Here is a 27301-nt window from a genome sequence, read left to right as displayed (position 1 = left end):
TAAAAAGTGAGATACAGCATTTCATAACCGAATGCCACGTTTGCGGAACTGTGCTTATTTATTACTGAAAATCTTACTTTCGTATTTTTTTTACTTATTTCCTGTTTTTTTTTGTTTTTGTTTTTTTAAATCTCCTATCTAGATATTTGCTATGTATTGTTATTATTAATATCATTGTGTTTTGTTAATTGTGTGATTATACTGTTCTGTCTTGTTTCTTGATCATGATGCATACTGTCTGTAAAGCGCTCTGAGATAACATGGTATGAAAGGCGCTATATAAAATAAAATAAATAAATAAAATATAAATATACTACTGTTTTTGTTACTTGTGTCCATGTTCTGAATTCTTTACTTGGAAAAGAAACTAGACTGACTAACAAGCAGCACTGAAAAGTGAACACTGCAGATAATGTTATTGTCAGTGTTATAAAGTGACAAATGTTCTGTTAACATTCATAATGAAATTGATATTTGGTATGTCATTGTCATAACGAGCTGTGACTCAAACTTAGTATAAAAAATGAAAATAAAAAAGGAAAACCATGCAATGCTAGTTGAAACCTTGGCAAGTCTGTTCACTTTCAGTTCAATGTCATGCGCCAACATGTGGATGCAATTTGTTAAAACTCATTGCTATTAGGAATAAATATTTTCACAAATATATTTGAGCTCATGAAAGATATATATATATATATATATATATATATATATATATATATATATATATATAGCCCTTTACATTATTTGGTTGTCTTGTTTTAAAACTGCTGTCTTTGCTGTTTGAAGGTTTTGCAAATTAAATAGCACCACATTATCACTAGGTTTTATATTACTTCGTTATTATTGTTTCACCTTGGTAGATTTGATATGTATAATTTTTGCCCTCGCCTGTAAATGTATCTCATATTATGTTACATACCTTTCAGTTCTAAGAGTCTACATCTTAAGACCACCTGTGAGCACAACGAGGGTGGTCTTAATATACAATTAATACTGTACAGACTGTAAGGTCCAAAGTATTCTTCATTGCGCGACTAGGCTTTAAAATCCAACTGAATGCATTTCCAGTCACTGAAGCATGTTTGTAGCCTGAAAGAATTCAGATTACTCCTGAGATAAAAGTAGAATGGAAAGAAGTTAGTTCATGTAAAAAAATATATATCTTTTCACATTAGGTCTTACGAATCATTAATCTTTTCTACCTTTCAGTATCCAATACCACTACACATCCCCTGCAGGCATATTCTACGCCATAAAAGCCAAGCCAACTCAAAAAAAGATGTCAACCAAATTGTTTCGAGAACCAGGAAGAAAGAATCTGATGATCTCTTTCTACTTTTAAAAAAGTAATTCACCCAATGCATAATTATAAAGTAGGTCAATAGGTTTTTAAATAAAATACATTTTATTTTCCAAAAATCGAATTTTTGTTTACTCACTGTTATTATGACTATGTACTGTAGTAGAAAATCAGAAAAATCTATTAAAATGTAGACCCCATACAGCTGGGGTTACAAAACAGGGTATACCGACAGCGATTATGAGGTAGCCTAACTCTTGATAAAAAATAAATTAAAAAAAAACAAACACTAATGACATCTTTCAAATGGTGAAACGGGATTGCAGTACTATACCCAACTCAAGTTGTCTTGTCTTTTGTATAATGTACAACAAAGAAAAACTGTAACTGTAATTTAAAGCTGTAGTGTCATACAATTAGGTTTGATTTTCACTAAAATATGATCTCATCATATTACTACATTTGTTCTGGAACCTTTCAGAACACATTTTGTCACCAAACAGACATCATTATGCTACTTTCTGCAGGGGCAGGAGGCATGAATGTTGTATGCCCTTTACATTCTGTTTTAGCTCAGGGAAGCAAAACAAACATTTAAACATGGGGGAGGGGGGCACTCCTTTTTCACTTTGACATTTTTGTATGTGGATAACATTTTACTAGAAAGTTAAACATCAATGATCAAATACTTTTATATACAAGTTATTTTTAAAACTGTATGGTGACTGTGCCTTTAAAGAAAGGATATGTTTTGGTTCCTTCAAAAGTGACGTCTTCAGTCTCATTTTAGAAGCAATATGTGTGCAACTCTTCAGTAGTTCAGAACCTATAAAAAAAAAAGGAAAGTGTTATGTACTATTCGCCAGTCATTATTTTATCGACTGTTCCTAACAAAATATGAATAGTTTGTACTGTCTTGAATAACGAAGCACTTGCCAACCGAGCACCTATTCTCCTAATCTATTTTACCAGATCTGCTGTCCAGCTCATTGTGACCGAAACTGTTACCTGCAACAGTGAGATGCAGTTTTATAAAGTAGCACAGTACATGTCAGGAATTTCAGTCATTCAAGAAATTATTCAAGTAACAGATATTTACATAAGTGTGTGTTATTGCAGGGGTTTCTGGTTGTTTGTCTATAAATAAAGAAAAGTATATTTTTGTCATTTGACACTGGTTATAAAAAGCAACTTTTTCAAATGTTAATGAATCTCATCTCTAAACTAATGGTGAAATGGATCAAATATATATGACAAACTAAACCAAAAAACAAACAAACCCTGAAGCAGTTCTTTCACAGGTCTTGCTTGTTAGAAAACTGACAAATTATTACCCTATTGATAGAAAACAATATATTTATTTATTTAGTGAACGTTTAGGTTCGCAGTTGCAGTTGGAAAAATAAAAATAACCTAAATAATACAGGGCAGCAAAGAAATTCAGGTGTGTAGACTTACCTACTACATGCATACAGTACATTTAAATTAATTTGTAAACGGCAGCTGGATTGCGACGGTGAACATTTTGGCAAATGTAAAGCGAAAATAAAACAAACACAAATACGGTACTTATGAAGCCTCAGTTTAAGCAATTATTATAGCTTCCAAACAACAAGTTACTGCTTTAAACGTGATAATAAACATACGCATTTTTGGTTGCTAAGTACTCTGGCGAGTAATGGAAGTATGGCAACCCATACCTCTCGGCCTCGAATTTTGTATATTTTCTTCTAGCAATAGTTTTACTAACCTGATGGGGAAAAGGTGTCACATAAACCTATTCATTTTTATTCTGGTAAACGTAGAGCACTTATGCCTGTTTAATTTGTTTTGTTTATGGAAAACTTACCGATATTATGCCTGGTTAAAATGTATCTTCTCCTCAAACCGTCTCGCGAGATCTTCCCCTGACACTTCTTTGGCAACAGACCCAGCAACGACCACATAAAAGAAAAATGAATAAATATATATAATTATAAGTCACTCTTTATCGATGCAACAACGTTCGCTACTTTCGTCCTGACAAAAAAATAACTCAAATATGTTTTAACATATATTCTTGAAATGGCTCCTCCCATGTCGCTCACCGTTTCTAGGCAACCGAGTCACGAACGTAACTAATAACACAAATAAGACTGAATAATGTATCATTTGGGAGTAGACTTTAATTGAAAATATATTGTCACATTTACGATTTAGACAATTGTGTGTGTATACAAAAATATTTAAAGGTGCAGTTTGCTGATCTTTAAAAAAAAAAAAAAAAAAAACTTGGCAGCGGCCTCTTTTTTGAAATGTGTTTTTTTGGGCTGGTGTTTCCCAGAATTCCTTTCGCTGGTTTGTAACGAATTTCGGTTCGACTTTATGTTTCGGCGCCATTTTCGAGTGAAGTAGACGAGTTAGAAGAAAGTGTGGGGATCTTCAGACGCAAAAATTTACAACATTTTACAATTTTATCTGGACAGACTGTACCTGGGCGCCTTAAAATATATATATTTTTAAAAAATCAGGAACTGAACTGTCGGAGTACAATTGGGAACTGACGAATTCTTAAGGTAAAAATAAGATGGATATAATGTTTTTTTTTTTTTTTTTTTTTTTAAGCGGGACGGGGATTTGACGGAGGCAATTCAGACGGGGTTATTACAAATTGTAAACATAATTTAAAGGAAGTCTCATTATTACAAGGTAAAGAAAGAAGCTATATATTTATAACATTTATATGATTGACAAATACCGTTTTTACTTTTTGTTGTTTTTTAAGGAAAAATACATAATTCATTTTATTAAGAGTTTTTGTATTTTTCTGTAACGTATTAAGCACTGCGTGTTCATAGTTTTTACTGTTTACTAGGGGTACACGTTTCATAGGGTTGTGTATAATTGAATATCAAGCATTGTTTTTGATTTATATAAACGAGTTTAAAGAATAATTTATGTTTAACTGCCGTGTTAAATATATATTGTCAATAATTGTGTTGCACATCTGGTATGGTAACCTATCTTGTTTTGTATTTAGAAATCCATAGAACCAATTTTGAAATCGAGTAGTACAATGGATTTTATTTAAAAAATAAAAAAATAAATACAAATGTAAATGCAGTTTAATAATTCTTGCTTATTAAATGCAAAAACAGTTGTATTAATAAATATCGTTTTACTTGTCACGATGTGTTTAGACTTCTGTGTCTACAGATTTTTAATTGTAATCCAAATGATGAAATAGTCTGAATATACTACATTAACTTTTGCTTTATTTTTGTTACTGAGTGGGGAAACTGCACGTTTTTTTTTTTTTTTTACTAAGTTTAAAATCAGCCAATCAAAACGTACTTTTCAATGTGTCCTTGAAAAAACCTGTGATTGGCTGCTTCAAAACCTATGGGACTTGCATTTTGTTTGCAAAGATAAACTTGTAATTCTAACTGTTCTGTTAGTTCTGTATTTGGTAGACTGTTTAAAGACGTCACAGAGTTTTAATGTAACGTGACGCTGTACATTAGATATACTTTATTTAAATCGTACAAGATCTGCGATAACAATGTGTGCGCTTAATTTAGTTTATTTACACTAATGGGAAATAGTAAAATGCATTTGTTGATATAATTTAGCGGTTTCAGATTTTAAATTATTACATTCTGATGGATGAGCATGTGTCACTTTTGCCCGATGGTGACAGTTCTCTGATCTTTTAAAATTGGATTTACTGTAAAATGTTCACTTTGATACTGACTGAACCTACAAGAACCGAGTCCCGCTTTTCCTCGGATTTAAACATTATGTTGAGCTGCATGTTTTTTTTTTTTCCTAGATTAAATCATGCCTTCTAAAACGACTAAAAACTCAACTGCCGCGAAGCCAAAGGGAAAAGGAGTTACATCTCTGGATGATTCCTCAGATGAGATGGAAATACCCCCTCAAAAAATCAACACAAATGGGAAAGGTACGTTTTTACTGATAAATGTGAATGGTGGTTTATTAACACATCTTTGTAAAGTTCCCCAGCTTTCAATCAGACTAATATGAAGCATTGTCTTAGTGTTATGTAATTCTTGTAGTGCAAACAGGTGATGGAAGTCTTTCTATATACTGTTCACAAAGTTTCATTTTAAATGGTTTAATTTTAATCGCGAAACTAAAGTTTTGTTCTGGTTTTATTCCCCAAATAAATAGACATAACAAACGGTGAAAATTGGAATATTCACCAAACTCGTTATCGTACAAGTTATTATATTAAAACCATAAACGGCATTGGTATTTAGTTGTTTTTTTCTGTTTTTTTGATAAAACGTATGTTGTACTATGTTAATAATAGACCGAGGCTCGTAGGTATTACTCATTGACTTTTTTTATTGTTCTAATGATAATCGAGAAGCCATTGTGTGTTGCGAAGTTCAGTGCTGTGGCAAATAAGCCACTTTACAAAAACGGGTTATGCTGTAAAATAGTGTAGCGTTATTATACATCCAGTCTTGGTTGTTTTTGACAACATGTCAACATCATTATTGTCCGAAGTTTTTGCACAGATCTGACCCCTCCCCCACCCTCCAGATAACTCCAATTCTTTTTTCTTTGTTAATGACGTGAACACATTTAATTTTGAACTTAGATGCTACTCCAGATGTGACAGATGAAGCTGTAGATAATCGAAGTTTAGAGGAGATTTTGAGTAGCATCCCTCCTCCCCCACCCCCAGCAATGACCAATGAACCGGGTGCACCTCGTCTGATGATAACTCATATTGTAAACCAGAACTTCAAATCATATGCTGATGAACAGGTTTTGGGCCCCTTTCATAAGGTAATGTGGAAATATGATATAATTTTTCTAAGTGTATACAAAAAAAACCTCTACATTTTCTTTTGTAAATGCTAATAGACTGACCAGTGATTATTTTGTGTGTTTGTCCCTATGCAAAGAAATTGTTTTGAGGCATATAATGCGGTTATTTATTTTGTTTTGTTTTCTTTATTTATACATTACTTGCTATGGTCTATTTAACTCGATTACCCAATATTATACATATTTTTATGGAATATCATTATGTATGGTCTTAAACTGTATTTATATATATATATATATATATATATATATATATATATATATATATATATATATATATATATACATACATACATATACATACACTTATTTTTTTCTAAATCAGTTGTGCACTTTTTTATTAATAGTTGAGATTGGAGAGAATTGCATACAAGAAATGAATCTGCTTGAATTGTAGATTTAATTAAATTATTTACACATCATGTTTATTTAGAAATCTGTTATTCCTCTTTTTACTTATCTACAAAATCATTATTGGGATATTATTCTGACTCTTTCGTGTTTATTTTGTGTTTGTTTTTTCCTATAGCGCTTTTCCTGCATTATTGGACCAAATGGCAGTGGGAAATCCAACGTGATAGACTCCATGCTTTTTGTCTTTGGATACAGAGCCCAAAAGATAAGATCCAAAAAACTGTCTGTCCTTATACACAATTCTGATGAGCACAGTAATGTACAGAGCTGTACTGTGGAAGTTCACTTTCAAAAGATCATTGACAAGGTAAAGTTTCTGGATCTACATGTTTGTGTGTCATTGAAAGAATCAGTGTAATATACGGGACTGCAAAATGTATTATGACATTTAAAATCTCAAATTAAAAAAAAACGGATTTGTTGTATAAATAGCTGTCAGTCTCCTTGTTAGTGTGCCCATTTATAATTAATTCAATGTGAGGTCTCAAGAGCCTCATAGTTATTTATTTGGCAAATGTTGTCCAGCAAGTGATACTTCACTTTGTTTTTTATTTTTTTTATGTGTTTTTTTTTTGTTATAAAAAAGTGCATAATAGTAAGGTTGATCATAAACCAAAAAAGTGAAATTTAAGCTTAATTTGGCAGGATCTGGCCCAAGGTTCTTTACCTCTAGATGTAAATTAATAATGTGAGCTTAATAAGGAACACAATTTGAGGGAATCATCGAAAAAATGTTTTCTTTTAGATGAAGTCAGATTTTAGTTTGTGTGTTTTATTTTGTGTACTCAAACTCCATAACTCGTGTTTTGTGGAAATTCTAAGAATGCATTGTTGAAGGACAAGCTTCTTCAGTTGAGCTTTACTGTTGAAATTGGCATTTCTTTCATTCCTCCTGTACATTTTTAAAACCTTTATATAAAACAAACAAAATGTTAGCATGTGGTATCTTTTGAAAAATAATTCTGTCCAGTGTAGTGATTTCTGCAGTAGGTAAAGTGTCTATTTCAATTTGAGACTTAACTACTTCTCAGAAAAAGTAAAATGATTGTGTTGGTGTGGCCAGGGAAATTAAATAAAAAATAAAGGCGGTTAACCAGAATAAAAATGTAAAAGTAAAATAAAACCATATAAATAAAGCACATGGGCCTGCTTGTTTATTTCACTTTTGTTTTAGTCTGTCTAGTCATTAAGATAAATACACAATGTTGTGCTCTTGGTACTAGATCTGAAAAGCTACAACCATTTTGTAAAGTAGTAGGTGGTATTTAAGCAGTGTATTATGCATTGTATATCTCTCTTTTATTAGATAGGTAGTATAATTTCTGATGTTTTCCTGAGAATACTATTAACTGGACTGTAAAGTGGAAGTACATTTTTTAGGTTGTCTTTGTGATAGGCCTGCATGGTGGGTGTTCCACTATTATTATTTTTTTTTTTTTTAAAGCTAAAGCTTTTTTTTGTTTTCTTCATTTACTTACATCAGATATTAAATCAAAATGCTACTTTTTTATTAAGCTGTTCTAAAGATTATAGGTTGGCACCCGTTCCTTTCAAATCTACTTTTCCATAACATTTGAAGAGTAGATAAGGACATTTTATATTTTTACAGTGCTTTCTAATGAAAAATATGGGTATGGTTATTTGGGTTCTGCACATGTTAATAAATTGCATTGTATATGGATAAAAGTGAGTTTTAAAACTACCTGACCCACCCCCAGTGCATTGTCTACTTTTTTTTAATCTAACACATTTTGTAAAGTCATTAAGGAAAAAAAGTCACTTTACTGTATTGAACATTTTTGTTTTATTTAGTGTTGGTATATTTTCTCCACTAACAGGAAGGTGATGATTATGAGGTCATCCCCAACAGCAAATTCTATGTTTCAAGAACAGCCTACAAAGACAATTCATCAGTATACAACATCAATGGAAAGAAAGCAACCTTCAAAGATGTTGGAGCTTTGCTTCGTAGTCATGGAATAGACCTGGACCATAACAGGTTTTTGATTTTACAGGTAATGCATTTTCACTTGCATAATTGATGTGCCAAGTAATTTTTTTTTTTTTTTTTTTTTCATGCTTTAGTTGTTGAAATGGCCAGCAAATTATACTTATATTTTTCAAATATCAAGAACGACCATTGAAAGCCTTAAAGTACTGTAGCAGCACATCATGGTTTGCAACACTATAGTAAAGATGCGAACCATTATTTGCTGCTTTAGAATTTTAAGGAAAAAGCAGAAGTTTCTTGAAGTATTCAGACTAAAAACTGATATTTTAAATGGGCAGCACTACCTGCAGCATTTGTAATTGTACGATAATGGCATGAGGATGTTTCTTTTTATACCTGCTCCGCTTTAGCAGCACGTAAATATTGGTGTGGGAGAATAAGGCCAAAACCCCAATATTACTTGTGCTGCTTCAGTGTGGCAGGGTTGAACTGCGTTATATATATTTTTGTATTCATAATTTAAAATTAGAGCTTGTGTGAAGAGATGTTATTGTATTTGGAAGATTTTTGTTTTTGGTGTTGTCTTTGCATATAAAATAGTAAGATAGTGTAGGATATGGCTAATGTAACACCTTTTTTGTTTCTTTCAGTGATTTGGATTTATTTTTTTGCTGATTTCAGACTTTGTGCCTGTGTAACTGTTATTTATTTAACTTATTCTCTTATTTTAAGCTGTTATTTCTAAGCTTTCTTTATCCCTAATATATTCCAGCAATAAAACATGATGTAGGCCTACACCTTGTGCATCTGTCCATGGATATGCAGGGTTCTCCAGGAATTCTGTACAGGTGGATGGCAGAACATTATAGCCGGGTGCACTTTTAACAGAAAAATAAACATGCCTTTGCTTAAATATATAATATGACAAATAATTTGAATAATGTGTTGTCTTTCGTTGACTATCTGGTCGCGCTTTATGTTCTACATTTTCTTTTTCATTACTTGTTTTTTATTATGGTAAATGACCGTGCTTATTTAGGCACTGTACAATTTGACTGGGGAAAGAACGTAGGTTTATTGGAGTTAACAAAAAAAAAAAGTAACCTTTTCACTTCCTTTTTTAGCTTAATTATTGAGCTTATTGCTTCATTTAAATTGTTTTCTTTAAGTATTCAGGGCATTTTGCTAATGCATGTCTTTTTGTTTTTCGCTGTTCTACATTTTTTGAATGCAATTGTTCATTTTAACTTTTTAACTTTTTTTTTTTTTTAAACACAACAGTACTCGCACATGTTTGGTCACTATCATAACTGTTGCATGAAACCAGAGTGTAATAATCCAGCACCTCTGCAGTTAAGCATTTGTATATCATCTAACAAGTGTTCAGCTGATATCCCATTACGCCTTTCTTCTTAAAGGCGTACAGTCTCTATACACCCAATATCTCTCACAAGCACCTGGGTAATATTTTTACGATATCGCAACAAAATGAATACGCTTTTTTGTGTGTGCATATGTATAGCTATAATGTACTATATATCACCTTAAATTATAATAATACTTCAAAAAAAATGGACTGAATGATCATACCCGAAAATAATCTAAATATTTTTAGTAAAGTAGCTGGCGCAAATATAGCATTAGGTGGTAGATTGGGTCGATCGCCGACTTATTTTGAAAACCCTGCATTCATTGTTACTATTTTTGCTTTGAAAATAATCTTCTATTTTTTTTTTTAGCAGTCATTTTTTCACCCAGCAACCCACAACTGATCTATTCTGCTAAAAGCACAGTGAATCCTTATTGTTAAAGGCACAGTAGCATCTGCAAGACGGGCGGATCAGGTTTTATCAGCCGGGCGTTTTATCAACAGGCCTGGGGAGAACCTTGATATGTTGGGAGAACTCTTTACTGTACTCTCAGTACTTTTTTAGATTATATATATATATATGTATATATGTGTATATATATATATATATATATATATATATATATATATATATACACACACTATATATATATATATATATATATATATATATATATATATATATATATATATACACACACTATATATATATATATATATATATATATATATAGTATGTGTATATAGATAGATAGATAGAGAGATATATAGTGTGTGTGTGTGTATTAGTGCTGGGACAAATAGCCCAGCACTAATACAGCATACCTTGCACTTATTTACCAGCTCACCAGAAGCTGCGCGACAGTTTAAAAAATGGCAAATAAAAAATATATATCTATAAAAAAAAAGAAAACATAGGATCAACACAGTAGCTCTTGAGCCTCTATTTAAAAGTTTTAGACAAATTATGCCCATTCTCTACGGAGTGCCATCTGGGTCAAAAATGCGTTGTTCTGCTTTAGAGCGAGTCAGAATCTCATGGGACAAAAAATACGCAAGCACATCATTCTGAAAAGCTTTGCTTAAACCGTGCCCAACTTGCTGGTAATGTTGTGTAGTGATTTTTATATAGATGTTCTATATTTTTGTTGAGACTTTCTGTTATGTGTAATGTAATAAATGAGAACCAAAACAGTGAGTTTTTTTTCCCCTTAATTTTATAACGCCATTTCCACATTTAGTTTTATTTGAAGTGTTTAAAGTTTAAATTTCAGTTTTTGTTTGCTTGTTCAGCTACAAAAAAGCACAAGTAAACCTCATGTTATTACTTTATGAAAACGTGTCTATGGCCACTGTGTACTGCAAAGAAATTGCAATGGCAAGGAATGAAACAAAAGTAATAAATAAATAAAATGCAGTGTCAGCTTCATGTACAGTTTATTTCGGGAATAAACAAAACAACGTTTAACTTGAACTGCTATTTAGCATCCTTTGTTTTGTAGTTAATTCACTGGTGTAAAGTTAGACCTACACAACATATTATTCTTTACTCCTGGAATATTTTTCTACTTTAACATGTTGCATTCATATTGTAACGTCTTGCTGTAAAATAAAGGCGCACACACAGGCCACGTCGCCCTGCCCTTGCTGCTATGCTGTCTCTGCCTGCGTTCTGAGCATTATAATGGCTTTTATTACTTTTTGAAAAATCAACTAATTTAAATTGAGCGAATATTCCAACATGAAAATCCTGTGTTAATCCTAGCATTTATATATATATATATATATATATATATATATATATATATATTATATTATATATTTTTTATATATATATATATATATATATATATATATATATACATAATATTTATATATTAAATAAATAAATAATCTGCTCTTGTGAAAGTAAAGGCCAATACACACTAGATCAATTTTTATCTAAGTTTTAATGTATACCAATTTTAGAAACATGTACATTTTGTTATTGTACCTTGCACAATAAGTCGTGTGTGTGTGTTTTTTTTTGTTTGTTTTTTCTCGGGATACTGTGAGTATTCAATAAAATGTGTAATATATATTTAAACAAAACAGTCTGTAAATGTTTCTTTTTATAGAAGTTGCTTTGCTTATTAACAGTTTTGCCAATTTGCTAAATAATTTAGAAAACAGTAGTATGTTACTGCTTCGTACAATGTGTTTACAGTAGAATTTAAAATGTTAACTTAATCATTAATACGTATATAATCAATGATACGGTGCTTTGTGATAAACTTACTTTGTGATCGCCATATATATATATAATATATATATATAATTAGTTACATATTTAATTGTACAGTACCATGGCTGGGATTTTATTTATTTTTTTGGATTAAAAACAAAACTGAAATGGTGCTTTCAGTGGAGTAACGATGTCGGGCGGGCGGGGAAGAGAGAAATATCTAGGGCTTCTTGGATGACTAGTAGGATTTTGTTGAAAATTCAAATTTGTTAACAATGGGCAACTTGGGAGGTTTTACAGTGCTTCCTTTAAAGTATCTGTAATGTATTCTTATTTTGTGTTAGGTTTGAACTAGGGCTGTCAGTTAAGCCTTCAAATAGCAATTAATTAGGCACAAAAACTATAATCGTTCGGGGCTCCTGAGTGACACATACGTGGAGTGCAGGATGCGCCTTGTAGCCTGGAGTTAGCCGATTCAGGTCCAGGCTATTCCACTGCCAGCCGTGAACTGAAGTTCCCAGGGGGTGACACACAATTGGCTGAGCGCCACCCGGGGTGGGGAGGACTTAGGTCGGCCAAGGTGTTCTCGGCTCACCGTGCACCAGTAACCCCTGTAGATTGGCCGAGGGCCTGCCTGCAAGTGGCCCAGTGTTGCGTTGTCCTCCGATGCTGTATCTCTGAAGGTAGCTGCATGGCGGGCTTGCAGAGTGAAAAGAAGTGGACAGCCGACTGCACACGTTTCGTTTAAAAACAGTATTATTTCCAGGTTTTAACAGTTCATTTTGAAACTCCAAAGAAACGCAAACTATACTCGGTCAGTTTTCTTCAATGTGCACAATTTACAGTGCAGTGAAAAAAGTATTTGCCCCCTGTCTGATTTTCTGCATTTTTGCACATTTTCCACATTTTGTATTTGGTCAGATTTTTTGTGGGTTTTTTGTAGTTGTGTGGGTTTGAAATGTTTTTGCTTACGATTGTAAGTCGCCCTGGATAAGGGTGTCTGCTAAGAAATAAATAATAATAATAATAATAATAATAATATATAGAGGGAGTCAGAGAAAAAATGACACCAAAGTTTGGTGTGCAAGGTAATCAAACATGCAGTCTTCAGGTGTAACTCAACCTAATTAAAGGGATAATTAGGGTCAGCTGTTTGAGTACTTTGGTTAACAACCAGGCCTGATTTGGGCCGGGCCTGCCCAATATAAATCTGACTAACTTTGGCCCTTACCATCAAATTGAAGTTGTCCGCACACAGGTTCTAGAGGCACCTCATGCCACGAACAAAAGAAATTCCTGAAGACTTCCGGGGAAAAAAGTTGTTGATGTCTGTCAGTCCGGAAAGGGTTACAAAGCCATTTCTAAGGCGCTGGGGCTCCACCGAACCACAGCCAGAGCCATATTGTCCAAATTTATCCAGTATTTATATCGATGTATATAATGAGGAATGGAATTGATTTAAAAAAAAAAAAATCTGTATTGGATTTAATTGTAGGAGCCCTAGTTTGAACTTTGTGTGTATATATCATCTTACTGTAAGTCTACGTGTTGATTTTTGAACTTAATTTAATTCAAACTTTTTATGGAAACATTGTTAGTATTTTGCCGATCTCACCTATACTGCAATTATAAAGAATAGTTTTTAAGTCTGTCTGTCTTGGACTTCACTGGTGATTTATTTCCAATAATGTTGAACCTAACGGGTAAGAGTGGTATGGTCTTCTAGGAAAAGTTTTAGAATTTGCGAAGTGTAAAGCTCCCAACTAAAATATTTTTTTTATTATATATATATATATATATATATATATATATAGGTATATTAAAATATATACAGCTTTGGAAATATCCCAGTTTTAGGTCATTACTGTCTTCAGATAATGTTGATGGGTGAAAAGTAAAGAAGAAAGTTTACCCAACAGTTTCCAGGGAAGAAACTTTGTTCAAACATGTCTGATATAAGTGTGTTGGCTATTCTATCAAATTAAGCTGAATTTTGATTTTGTCCAGGGGGAAGTGGAACAAATTGCCATGATGAAACCAAAAGGCCAAACTGAACATGATGAAGGGATGTTGGAATACCTTGAGGATATCATAGGATCTGCGAGACTTAAAGAGCCCATTCAGATCCTTTGTCGCAGAGTTGAATCGCTAAATGAACAGAGAGGTGAAAAGGTATGATAATGTACACTGTACTAAATAGAGAAAATATTAGGTTATAAATTATATTAAATTAGTTGTATCCCATATAGTAATATTCTTACACTATTTTAAATACAACTATTAGAGACTAGATTACATTTTTATAGGGTTTGTCATATAATTTTTAGATTTAAAAAAATCTGAAATTGTATTCAAGTTAAACAGGGTTAAGATGGTGGAAAAAGAAAAAGATGCACTGGAAGGGGAGAAGAATTGTGCAATTGAATTTCTTACTATGGAAAATGAGATCTTCAAAAAAAGGAATCATGTTTGTCAGTATTACATGTAAGTTAAGTCAATTTTTATGTATTTACTGACACTACTCTTCTTGAATTAATTGGTAATTTATTGTCTTTTTTTTGTGATTCAAAGGCAGTAATATGTACTGCTACTTCCTGCTAAGAAATAGCATCCTGTGTTGTAGCTCCTTTTCATTCTAATGAAATCGCTGCTATCCGTTCATGTGACCAACCACACAGGAAGTGATTAAGATGATGATATTATTATTCTACAGCAATATACTTGAAAAATTGATATTAATTAAAATCTACAAAAAGAAACCTGGAATTCAGCTGTCTTTGTTTGTCTTGCCTTCTTAAAATACCTATTTGTTCTGATTTATTCCTTTATTGGGTGAATAACTGAGTTATTTTGTTAAAATAAGATGTTACTTTTCCATTATTGTATTGAATTCAGTAATCTGATTTGTTTTCCATTACAATTTAGCCATGATCTGCAGAGGAGAGTGACCGATATGGAAGCACAAAAGCAAACAATCCTAGATGACACTAAAGACATCAACGAAAAAAGTAGCAACCTTGCTGAACAGTTGAAAGTAAAGAACAAGACTTTAAAAGATGTTGAAAAGTAAGAAATGTTTAATATTTTCATTGGTTAAGCAGTTCTTTAGTTCAGTACTTGCAACATGGTTGTGTAACTTCTATTCATCCCTGCCCATTCTTCATGAGTTGATTTGTTTTTCTTTAAGTTGACTCTGTTACCAACATAAACACAAATTTGAAATTCAAGAATGTATTTCCCCAAGAATTCAGTATAGTTTCAAACTTAACATCCTATGGTTTAGATGAGACAGGTACAAAGATTTGCCTTTCTGTTAATTGGAGCTTGAAACTTTATATATCCAAATGTTTTTAGATGTTTAGTGTTCCAGCTTGCACTTAATACGTTAATGGTTATGCTTTATAACTTTTAACAGGAAATTGGGAAAAATCACAAAGTTTATTGAGGAAAGAAAGGAGAAATTCACTCAACTGGACCTGCAAGATGTTGAAGTCAGAGAAAAGTTGAAGCATTCCAAAAGCAAAGTAAAGAAGCTCCAAAAACAACTGCAAAAGGATAAAGAAAAGGTAACATTTAAAGGTGGTAAGGGTTGGGCGCTTTTGCTACTAGGTATAATTAAAAATAGATTTATAATTTCACTTCAGTTTAGCACCAAGGGTACATTGCTGTTCGTGCAAATACTAATAGTTTACTAAATGTGTGAACAGCCATGATGACATTTAAAATCCTGCTCAAAAGTCTCATCACTAAATTGATCAAATGTTACTTGCCATAAATTCGGGAAACTGTCAAAGCCTCTAATTAAATAAGGGATTGTCATTTGTTTTTTGGAAGTTTGCTTTTATTGAATTAACACAAATTGTTGAAAAGTATCCCCCTACAGGTAGCTGACAAGTTGTCTTGTGTTCATAGGATTTACTTTCAATCTAGAAATAAAAAATAAAAATATGCATAAAAGTTTAAACTGTGATCCCTTGACAATCTAAACGTGTATTTCCTGGACAAGAATGACTACAAAACCACACCGTTCCATTTTTGTCCAATTACTCTAGAGGATTCCAGAATGCACAATTTAATCCCCTTCAATAATTATTTTTAAAAAGTGTTATTAATTTATGCAGGAGGAAGAACTGAAGAATGTTCCTGCCAACAGTGAAAAAACTATTTCTGAAGCAACTGCAAAAAAAGAAGAGCAGGAGAAGCAAAAGGCAGTTGAAGAAGAAAAACTAAAGAAAGTTATGGAAAGTCTGAAGCTGGAAACTCAGGGACTACAGCAAGAAAAGGAGGTTTGTTTTGGGTTTTTTTCCCCTTCAGTATACAATCAGATTCTGTAGTTTGTCACTACCATTGCAAAAAATATACAAATTTAATAAGCTACACTTTTGACAGGTGAAGGAAAAGGAGCTAATGGAGCTGAGTAAAGCAGTAAATGCAACTCGTTCCACGATGGATGTTGCCCAATCGGAAATTGATATATATCTCAGTCGCCATAATACTGCATTAACCCAACTTAACAATGCAAAAGAGGCCTTACAAACTACGACTGAGACTCTTAAGGAAAGAAAAACAGCTATTAAAGAGTTGGAGACAAAAATACCCAAATATGAGGAGGAACTACAGAAGGTACTGGCATGCAAGATTTTTTTTCATTTAATAATTAAACCTACATTTGCATGTAAATGTAATTACCAACCTACAAAGATTTGTTCACATACATACATGTGAATGTGTGTCTTAATTATATTGAAACCTCACTTTGATTTTGTACAGTAAGCTCTGCCTAATCATGGTTAGTGCTTAAATGGGATACAACTCCGGGTGACGGTTCTTCCCAATGCTATTTGTCGTTTAATTGGGACGTCACTTTGTTTACTTGGGTATACAGTTTTTTCAAAAGATGAACGGAGATGGCTTTTCAGAGCAAAACAGGTCATGTGACCTAAGTCATATTAACAGCCTCTTGTTTAATTGGGACATCTGCTTACTCGGGATATTTTTCCATCTCCCAGGCATCCTGATAAAGCGGTGCCGACTGTAGCAATTTAACGGTCATTAAGTGTTTTATTTTTCTTTGTCGAGTAGGATGAACAACAACTCATAAAAATTGTAAAAGCTGATGGAGAAATAAGAGAAGTTGTTCGAGGACTTCGCCAGAAGGTGGAAGAAGCAAAGAGTTCCCTTTCATCAAATCGTAGTCGGGGAAAAGTTCTGGATGCACTAATGCAACAGAAGAAGTCTGGAAAAATACCAGGAATCCTTGGGAGATTGGTAAATTTTCAGTTGACTGTTAATATTTGTCAGCATGGATAGTGTGTGTTTTTTTTCTTCAAATCTGTAGAAAGGAAAACCCCTACAAAACATGATTTGTCCAGCATAGCCATGCATTTTAGATAACATTTACATTATTAACTCCTCTACTTAGAATCCATTATGAAGTGTGTACATTTTTTTTTTTTCCTTACCCACAAGAGGTACACTATCACAGTTTGGGAATTTTAATGACTTCTTATTTTTTATATGTGACTTACTAAAAACTGTTAATTTGTTTTATTATTATATTTAACAGGGAGACCTTGGAGCAATTGATGAGAAGTATGATGTGGCCATTTCCTCCAGCTGTGGATCTCTGGACAACATACTTGTAGATACCATTGATACAGCTCAAGAGTGTGTTAATTTCCTTAAGAAACAAAATGTTGGTGTTGCAACTTTCATTGGGCTAGATAAGGTAGATGAAATATTTTCAATGAGTGTCATAATGTATTTGCTAAAGGAGATTAAGTTTAAATTAGTTAGCTTTTTTTTCTGTATTTCCTACAGTAGTTTTCAAATGTTCCTTGGATCCTGTTACAGTCTTCATATAATTTATTATTCATTTCTACCAGCAGGTGGCAATACTAACTTATCTAATGTGTAAATAAACATTCAATGGATTATTAAGTTATGTATTTTTATATTTTTGTTTTTCCTCTCGATTTTTAGATGAAAGTTTGGGAAAATAAAATGGCAAAGATTCAAACTCCTGAGAACATTCCAAGGCTCTTTGATATGGTGAAGGTTCAAGATGAGGCCGTTCTTCCAGCTTTTTATTTTGCCTTGCGTAATACTCTTGTGGCAGACCATCTAGAACAGGCTACTCGATTAGCCTTCCAGAAGGACAAGCGTTGGAGAGTGGTGACACTGCAAGGACAGATCATAGAACAGTCTGGTAAGTGTCTAACACTAATGACTTTTGAGATTATTTGAGTTATTGATTTATTCTGAGCCTGTTTATTTATAAGTACTATGTTTGGGATATTATATGCTACACAGGTGTGTGAGTGATAAGGTACATGTTGTTCTGATATTTTACAGGCACAATGACTGGTGGTGGTGGAAGGGTCATGAAAGGAAGAATGGGATCTTCTTTGGCCCAGGAAGTTTCTCAGGAAGAGGTTAGATGTAATAAATAAACCTTGTGAACCTTTTCCTTAACAGTATTGTTTGATATACTGTAGCTTGATTTGTGTTTGTCCTTTTTTTTCCTAAATAGTTAGACACAATGGAAAGTAAACTTAAAAAAGATGTTGTCTTGGCACAAACCTACCAAGAAGGAAAAGGGAAGCTTGAAGAGAAAGTCCATACAATGCGACAGACTATCCGAGAAATGAAAAACACCTTGGAGAAGTATATTGCTAGCATTAAGGTGGAGACTTTTTAAGTATAAGTTGAATTGTGTGCATAATTTTAGAATGTTTAAGCAGATTTGGTTTCTGTTTCTTATCCAAATGTTAGAAAAGTTTGAATTTCGGAATTGGTATGAGGAATACAAGCCAGAATTGTTAACCTGAGTTTTGTTTACTATTGGTATGGTGAATTTCTAGAATATTCATTATACAGTTTAAAGGGTGTTAATTGTGTTTGTTCCAATCTAAGTTTAATTGCATGCGGATGACCTTCCTATATATTCTGTGCAGAGTCTGTCTGAGCAAGAAGTTCACCTCAAGGTACAGATGAAGGAGCTTCAGGCAAATGTTGTTGCAGCTGCTCCAGATAAGAACAAACAGAAGCAACTGGAAAAGACACTGGAGACATTCAAAAAAGGTAAGCATTCTCTGGCCTGCAATAATGACAACTAGTTTTCAAACAAACTACTGTACAAAGGGGGGTTTAGTACTGCAAATTGACATTCCATTATCAACCTGTTCTGTCAACATTCTGATGTTACTTGCCTTGCATTTTTTTTGGGGGGGGGGGTCATATTAGTATACTTCAGTTCAAATTTAAATTTGTTTTCTTTTCAGAATATGAAAGTGCTGCTGGAAAAGCTGGTAAAGTTGAAGCAGAAGTAAAAAGGCTGCATAATCTAATTATCGACATAAATAACCACAAACTAAAAGCGCAACAAGATAAACTGGACAAAATTAACAAGGAAATCGATGATTGTGCTTCTGCAATAACTAAAGCTCAGGTTGCCATCAAGACTGCTGGAAGGTATACAGAACAATAATTTTCTATAGAGTCAAATAACCATTTAGGCACCACCACAACCCCCAACCTGAACCCAGTTTTGATTTGGAATACTCTCCTAAATGTTAGAAGAAAATGAAAAAGATTGGGCTGTTTCTGGAACACAGAATTGCATTTACTTTGTGGTCATTATTTTAGACATTAATGTCCATTCATTTTAGTTGAGGCCTCTGAAGGTTTGTATATTTGAAGAGAATGAAACAATGAAATTGCTTTAAAAAGTGAATGTGTGGTCTAAACAGAAACTGGCTACATTTCTTTTGAAAACTATTTAATTTTATTGAATAAAAGGCAACTGGTTTATTTTGTAAATTTAAGTGTTTACTTTTTGGTATTGGAGTGTTTCCTCAACCTTTTTTTTTTTTTTATAGAAATCTTAAGAAGTCTGAAGATGCAGTTACTCGTACAGAGCAGGAAATTGTGGAGAATGATAAGGCTGTGGAAGAGCTTACAGGGGAGCTGAAAAAACTTGAAGAGGAGGCTACCATTGTCATGAAGGAATGCAAAGAAGCTGAGGCAAGATTGTAAACTCTAGTATGAAATACAGTAATCAAAACTCCCTTCCACGGTTACATTTTAAAATACTGACATTGTCTCACATGTACTCACATGGCTCCAGAAAAAAAATGACTACTATCCAAAATCACAAGGATTAGCCAAGTAAATGTATGTACTTTATGTACTGTGTGTGTGTGTGTATATGGAAATGCTATGTCATTCTGTTTGAGATTTAATATTTGTAAGCGTGTGTTTTATTTTCGTCTTATATAGGAGACATTGCCTGAGGTACAGGAAGAACATAGAGGTATGCTCCAAGAGATTAAAGCCATTCAAGAAGAAGATCATGCACTCCAAAAAGAGTCTCTGAATATACGTCTTAAGATTGAGCAAATTGAAAGTCATATTGCAGAGCATCAGTCGAAGATTAAACATTGGCAAAAAGAGGTAAGACTTGATTAATTTCTAGATGTTTTTAAGAATTTAAAAATACCTCATTTTCATATAGTATTTTGGTGGCAATTGTAGCATCATTACATTTGGCTTATGTTACATATTAATTAATGCAATGACCCATTCCTTTTTTATATATTTTTGACTTTGTGTATCATTGTTGTGCCTGTGCTAGATTTCTAGGATTTCCCTACATGCAATTGATGACAAGGCTGCTGAAGAACTACAGACACTGACACAAGAGGATCTTGAAGCAACAAAGGATCCTGGTCTGTTAAATAATCAGATAGCATTATTGGAAGCAAAGTGTTTGGAAATTAAACCTAATCTAGGTGCCATTGCTGAATATAAGAAGAAGGTAAATATTTTCCATTTGCATTAAAGATTCTGTATTGAATTAAGAGCTTTTAATTGTTGGCATTGTTCTTTTAGGAGGAAATGTACCTGCAGCGTGTGGCTGAACTGGATGAAATTACCAATGAACGTGACAACTTTAGAAGGGCTTATGAAGATCTAAGAAAGCAGAGGCTGAATGAGTTTATGGCTGGATTTAATGTAATCACAAATAAACTTAAAGAAAATTACCAGATGCTCACACTAGGTGGTGATGCCGAGCTGGAATTGGTAGACAGCCTGGACCCATTCTCGGAAGGAATAATGTTTAGGTAAGACTTGTTTTCATGTCTGCTTGCCATTTCTTTGGTGCTAGGAGACCCAATTAAAAAAGTATCCACAGCTTTGTACAGATTGGATGCTAGGGGCTTTTTGCTGTCTGACAGTAACAATTGTGATGTACGCTATTGACGTGTTGCCCATTTTTGTAATCTTATAACTATAATATAATTGCCTGTACATTTACATTTTGGTCAGGGTTTTGGTAATGGAAATCTCAACACAAGGCTTTCATCCACGATAAAAAATGTTTCTAACACAAGCCTTTCCTATTATTGTTTAGTGTCAGACCTCCCAAGAAAAGTTGGAAGAAAATCTTTAATCTTTCAGGTGGTGAGAAAACTCTTAGCTCTCTCGCTTTGGTTTTTGCACTTCATCATTTTAAACCAACTCCGTTGTACTTTATGGATGAGATTGATGCTGCACTGGATTTCAAAAATGTTTCCATTGTTGCTTTTTACATTTATGTAAGTATAGTTTTACATTTCTTGCCACTTAAATGGTGCTTTATCAAACAATAGTTTTATTGGGTTTGTTCGAAGAAAATGAATCCAGTAACTGAAGATTCATAGCAGAGACCTTGTCAGGAGTTTGAATTGTAAGTTTATACTGTTATTAAATATACTTTATACCCTAAAGTTAGTAAGCAAAAGCAAGGTAGAGTACAATGCTAAATCAGTAGTATACAGGCCCTGGTTAATGTTTGAGATGTGATTTTATATTTAATTTATTCTGTTCTGTATTCCTGGATTTAACATATTTTATTTATGGAAGTAATACATTTGAGTTTTGCTTTTTCAATTGCAGGAACAAACAAAGAATGCCCAATTCATCATTATTTCTTTGCGAAACAACATGTTTGAGATTGCTGACAGACTTATTGGGATATACAAAACTCACAATACAACAAAGAGTGTTGGAATAAATCCAAAAATTATTGCTACAAAAGAACTCACAGAAGTGCCATCTGAATGAAGAAGCCAATACTGGAAGAAATATAAAAATGTTGGATTTCTCAAAACAGAAATGTATGTTAGAATTTGGAAGGGATTTTGTTTGACTGCCACTTACCCTTTTGTATTTTGTAGTGTGTGTGTCTGTCTATAATTATATAATATGTGTATTGTATGTTCATGGTTGTATTATTATTTTGTCATTTTAGGAAATGCTTTTATCCAAAGCGACTTTCAGAGACTAGGGGTTGAACTAAGCATCAACAACTGCCGCAGAGTCACATACATTAGGACCTCGGTTTTACGTCTCAGTCGAAGGACGTATTCCTCAAACTGTATTTATTTATTTTCTGGCAATGCTGCTTTTGTTTTCCATTTTTTTTTCTATCTTTCAGCAATAAAAATTACTTTTTTAATCTTCAATTTACTTAGTTTTGTGTGATGATGCCCAGTGTATAGAATGTAACTTTTTCTGCTACTGTTATTCGCAGCAACTGCTGTGTACCTACAGAACATGTCTTACTAGATCAAATGGCCAGCAGTTAAACCTCATCAGGATCACAGGCTTTCTGGTTTACAGAATGGATGATTAATAACATATTTTATTAACATGTACACAGAAACTATCCCATTAATGTACAGCTTGGTTTGGGGCATTTTGAGCATTCATAGGTATGTCCTTCAATGTTTACATGGAAAAGAAATGTGTAGGGTTTGTGAACTTAGTTCATTTTCATCAATTCATTTTACAATGATGGATTACCAGTAAGCATATGATTGTGGAACTGTCAAATAAGATGTTTTACAGTAAATCAATAAGAATAATGAAATCAAATTATTTAACATTTTATGTCTTAAAGCCTCGTTTTCAACAATGATAGTGCTATCAGTCAGAAAGTGCTCACTACCCTTCAGAGTACTTGCCTACGCATCATTTATAAATACTATATAAAAATCTAGAAACTGGAACCTGGGGGGGGGGGGGAGAACACCTGGGTACATGATCTGGTAACCTAGATAAATGCATTGAGGTTTCCTGCTTTTGCAACCTTTATTTGAGAACGTAATTTAACCAACACTGCAGCAGAAAGGTTTTAAAGAATAATGTTAGTATAATTGGCTGTTTAAATGGATATGCCTTAACTTTAAAATTTGGTATTGTAGAAATTAACTTTTTGTAAAAATAACCTAAATAAAAATACTATTAATCATATGGAGTATGTAAAGATTTAACACAGTATTTCTGGTAACAAAAAAAGTGTAATTCACATTTCAGAAAATCAAAACATACATTGGTATAAATGCTATATAACAGATAGGATTGATGCACATGTTAAAAAACAATAAGGTGGGATATAAAAGTGATTATGAACTGTATAATGCTTTAACAGTTTGTCTAATACAAATGGGATATTTACAGTTAATACATTTGGAATTACCTGTTTTGCCTCCAGTTTTGTTTTTATACGTGCCATAAGCATACCCAATATAATAATATTGAAACTAATACCTCAAAGAGAAACTGAATATGCTAATTTCCTAAATGAAGGGTTATCTTTGGGGAATTATTTGCATACAAATTCAAATAGAACATTTTATATAGTATTGACTGTGTTCAATTAATTAGAATAAAATCTTAGACAGAGGCAATATGAAGTTTTACTGTTTCCTCAAGGTAAATGAGAAAGTCCACCGTAAGCAAGTACAGGTAAACGGCTCCCTCTTGCACATGGTATACAGCAGCAGCAGCAGTAGTTGTTTCGTATACACAACTTTTAACCATTTGATTAATCTGAGGAAGGATTGAAAAGTTGAACTGAATAACAAAAACAATCTTTGTTAAATAACACTTCAACTGAGAATAGGCTTAGCAGAAAAAATATTAACAGCACAAATGGATTTCACAAATTAATAAAGGAAGCCCACAGTCTCTTAAATCCTTATCAACGATTCTTCTTGAGCACCACACAGAACAGCAATTGATGTTGGGTATTGGCACTTTGTCAATCTTCCCAATGGTAATTCCTGACCACTTCTGTTTTAGAAACTCCTCTGCCCTTGGATAGATCGCCAAAGGTACCACATTAAGCAGACCTGCTTTTGTCAAGGCTGCAACTCTTCCTCAAAAGGTATGAATTTTCTCAAGAAACACCAGGGGGGACTCCTCTTCTTCAACAGCGGTGCTATATGAAATTAGATCTAGTTGTTCTTCCTTGATATCTTTGAGCTTTTCAATGAGTGGGTCAAACTCACTCGAAACTTCAGCGCTGGCCTTCTCCAGTACAGCTAGGAAAGCCTGTTTCTTGCTTTCCAGAATCCGATTAATCGTTTCAAAGTACTGCACAACAGCCTCCTTATGCTTTATTGTGTTGTCACATTTGACTTTTTGTTCCTCCAGCCTTTCCACCAGAAGGCACACTTCAGCCCAGCATTTATCAGTCAGTTGCTCCACATGCCTCCCTGGAGTCTCTCTTTCATGTAGACAGTCTGCAGGTTGTTTATAGGGTGCCCCTGGTGCTGGCCTACGGTCAGGCACAATCCACAAATCAGTTGACAATCCCGCAGACAATAGACTTTCAATGACTGTCCTTGGTGTTCCAGACATGAAGGTGATTTTATTTGATCGTTTCTTTGATATTTTTCTACGATGGCCCTCGGACACATTTACTGGAAAGGAATCAACTCCTGTTGGAGGGAGCTCCACAAGGTTTCTGCAGTTCGGACACTTGAGCGGAATGATTAGGCGCCTCCATATTGAGAAGTTGACAGACACACAAACATTTTCCAAGCAACCTTTGCAGAAAGTGTGGGAACACGGCAGCACTCAGGAGTCATCAAACAGCGAGTAGCACACTGAACATGTAAGATCTTCCACGTTACCCATATTTGCCTGGAAAATAAACATAAATCGAAGCAGTGAAACTTAACCAAAACTAAAAAAAAAATAATATGTACAGGCCTACGATAGAGGCATACAGTACTACCCTTCATTTTAATTGTAGATCAGTCCATGCAAACGTTTGCTGAGCTGCACCTAATAACTAACTAGACTGTTAAGGTAAAACCCAAGGTTTTTTTCTGCTATAAAACTGAAAAATGCAATAATAATTGCTGTAGTATGTAACCCAAAAACATGTAATATTTTCAGAACACATTACTGCCTTTGTCACTCACAATTACTTCTCTGACAGATGGTTTCATTTCAGAATAAATGTCCCGTACAAAAATAATATAGTTTCAATCAAGTGATATTAAATGTTTATAAAGCCAAAAGGCACTTACAGCTATCTTACCAGTTTAATTAATTTCACCACAAAGCTGTTAACTGGCATCACAGTGTGAGCCCTGGTAAGGTATGGTCTATGTGCTGTGGAACATTAGGAAGTTATATAAATCGAGCTCTGCAAATTGAATAGGATAATTCACAGTCCTTTGTTACAACTGTATTTGTCATGCAGTTTTATCAGAAACTTGTTGACATGAGTTATAGTGCCAGGTAAGACAGTTAACGTCTTTTAATTACAAGTTTAAAAAGATTTTTTTTATTTTATTTTTTGTGTTTTGGTTTTATAAACAATTTAAAACATGTAGTAACAATTACCATATTCCTTCGAATTTAAGACACTTTTTGGCCTGCATCAAAATAGATATAAATACAAAACTGTATTAACCTGGGGTGATTTTACTTATTTATTTTTAAATATGGATGATCTACTGGTAATGATAACTCCCAAACTTAATTTTTTTCATACAAAATATGATGATGTTGAAACTTTCCTGTAGATAATGACACATTTATCTGGACAGCTGAAGTTGCCCTTGATTTTCTCACCACACACACGAAGAAAGTGAAACGGGCTAGCTGGCTCCCCCAAGTTATAACAACTTTGCAACAGTCTAACCACAAACATGTTTACAGTCTGGAGGTATGCATGTATGAAAATAAATATTAATAAAATACAAAAACAAAACACTGACCTTTAACCGGAGACTGTGCTAACAGCATTCGATCAAACTTGTTATTGAGCGCCTCTGTAGCGAAGAAGCGTTTCGTAATCCACAGGACGTGTACTTTGAAAACAATCCTGCGGTCAGACGTGTTCTTACTTTCTATCTGAAGTGCTGCTATAAATCTCTTAAATACTTGTGTATTACTTTCTTCATCCCACGATGAATGCATATTGATTTCTTTTGTGTGTGTTTTTGTTTAAATTACTCACCACATGCAATCGCAGTGCGTATAACCCAGACACAAACCAGCAACGAGTAACGTGCTTTTTCAACAATCCCTAAACGCATGCGTACTCATGTAGCACTATATTCTACCAATCAGAGAATACTTCTTGGAACTTTTAAGTCGACAGTCATGACAGATTGGAAAAACATGCGAGCAAAAAAAAAACGTGTGTTTTGACTCGGCTAAATTTAATGAAGTTATTAAATTCCAAGTGCCATGCAGAAACATTTGTTTTTGTTTTGATTGTGACCAATGTGAACTACCCAACTCTTGTCCGCAATATCAATCAGTAACTATTATCTTCATTAAAACAAAACAAACAAATGCACACGCACTCTTGAAATGCCAACTGAACATACTGTATTACAAAAAAACCAAACAAAACTATTCAACTTTTTTATCTGAGCACATGACTAAACTCGATCAGGACATACATTTCCAATTTGGCAGTAGCCTACTTAGCAATTTAAATTTAGTACATTCCTATGAAAGCAATTTAAAGAACAAAGCCGTCCGTCCTTGTTAAATTGCATAATCAACCTTTAACAATGAAAAAAAAAATGTAATCTTCTTAAACAATATCTAGGGTTAGATTACTAAATAGAGTATCAGGTTACCCCTCGAATTTCTTTAGGTCATGTGACGCTATGAACTTTAAAGTATGAAGGAAATTTGAAAACAAAATATTAACCCCATTCTTACCTAATCTCCACTTATTGTCAAGGTCAATGCTAAGTACGCACAGTACTACGACATCAATATACTGCATATGAATCAAAGAACTGGTACCAGCTTGAACGGGCGTTTGGATTACCAGCAATACTATCATAATAAATATGCATCTTCAGTTTACTATAATTTGACCTCAATTCAAAT

At 33.5% G+C, this 27301-nt stretch overlaps 3 protein-coding genes across 8 annotated transcripts in view; 1 reads left to right on the top strand and 2 right to left on the bottom strand.

Moving 5' to 3' along the window:
* The window catches only part of ift80 (intraflagellar transport 80 homolog (Chlamydomonas)), a 47781-nt gene extending 44249 nt beyond the window's left edge, over positions 1 to 3532 (bottom strand). The window contains exons 1-3 of one of the 4 annotated variants that reach the window (XM_058990345.1): positions 3391 to 3532; positions 3153 to 3219; positions 2054 to 2129 (exon numbers count right to left, since the gene is read on the bottom strand). In XM_058990345.1, the coding sequence (XP_058846328.1) occupies positions 2054 to 2088 (35 nt within the window). In that variant the 5' untranslated portion in view covers positions 2089 to 2129; positions 3153 to 3219; positions 3391 to 3532. Of the gene's footprint in view, positions 1 to 2053; positions 2130 to 3053; positions 3368 to 3390 lie in introns of those variants that run through there. The other 3 variants (XM_058990342.1, XM_058990344.1, XM_058990346.1) reach the window with 3 other exon arrangements.
* An 80-nt stretch (positions 3533 to 3612) lies between these two features.
* smc4 (structural maintenance of chromosomes 4) lies at positions 3613 to 22611 on the top strand. 3 transcript variants are annotated; one of them, XR_004547809.3, is made up of 25 exons: positions 3613 to 3858; positions 5115 to 5246; positions 5913 to 6103; positions 6675 to 6866; positions 8398 to 8574; positions 14111 to 14275; positions 14460 to 14587; positions 15029 to 15169; positions 15519 to 15669; positions 16225 to 16389; positions 16493 to 16726; positions 17186 to 17371; positions 17670 to 17831; positions 18086 to 18311; positions 18458 to 18537; positions 18636 to 18788; positions 19060 to 19186; positions 19387 to 19576; positions 19984 to 20128; positions 20384 to 20557; positions 20739 to 20921; positions 20996 to 21228; positions 21519 to 21702; positions 22043 to 22263; positions 22398 to 22611. XR_004547809.3 is itself a non-coding variant. In XM_034039615.3 (24 exons), exons 2-24 carry the CDS (start codon positions 5123 to 5125, stop codon positions 22208 to 22210), a joined length of 3879 nt encoding a protein of 1292 aa, XP_033895506.1. In that variant the 5' UTR covers positions 3613 to 3858; positions 5115 to 5122; the 3' UTR covers positions 22211 to 22611. The 3 variants fall into 3 exon arrangements, 2 of the variants coding, with proteins under 2 accessions (XP_033895506.1, XP_033895507.1); XM_034039615.3 differs by having other exon boundaries at positions 22043 to 22611; XM_034039616.3 differs by lacking the exon at positions 3613 to 3858 and adding an exon at positions 3877 to 3991 and having other exon boundaries at positions 22043 to 22611.
* Positions 22612 to 23428: 817 nt separating this feature from the next.
* On the bottom strand, positions 23429 to 25074 carry LOC117423204 (tripartite motif-containing protein 59-like). The gene is given in 3 exon segments (XM_034038703.2): positions 23429 to 24654; positions 24657 to 24844; positions 24846 to 25074. Coding segments are annotated over 3 exon segments (759 nt in total). The 5' UTR covers positions 25073 to 25074; the 3' UTR covers positions 23429 to 24310.
* Positions 25075 to 27301: the final 2227 nt, after the last annotated feature.

The sequence above is a fragment of the Acipenser ruthenus genome, chromosome 17 (genome assembly GCF_902713425.1).
Source record: "Acipenser ruthenus chromosome 17, fAciRut3.2 maternal haplotype, whole genome shotgun sequence".
NCBI lineage: Eukaryota > Metazoa > Chordata > Actinopteri > Acipenseriformes > Acipenseridae > Acipenser > Acipenser ruthenus.
This window is presented reverse-complemented; position numbering and strand designations above follow the sequence as displayed.

Coding starts and splice junctions, on each gene's coding strand:
- smc4 (XM_034039615.3), top strand. CDS start 5,123: ATGCCTTCTAAAACGACTAAAAACTCAACTGCCGCGAAGCCAAAGGGA. Junction 19,577..19,983: donor GCCATCAAGACTGCTGGAAG/GTATACAGAACA, acceptor TTTTTTTTATAG/AAATCTTAAGAAGTCTGAAG. Junction 21,229..21,518: donor TCGGAAGGAATAATGTTTAG/GTAAGACTTGTT, acceptor ATTATTGTTTAG/TGTCAGACCTCCCAAGAAAA.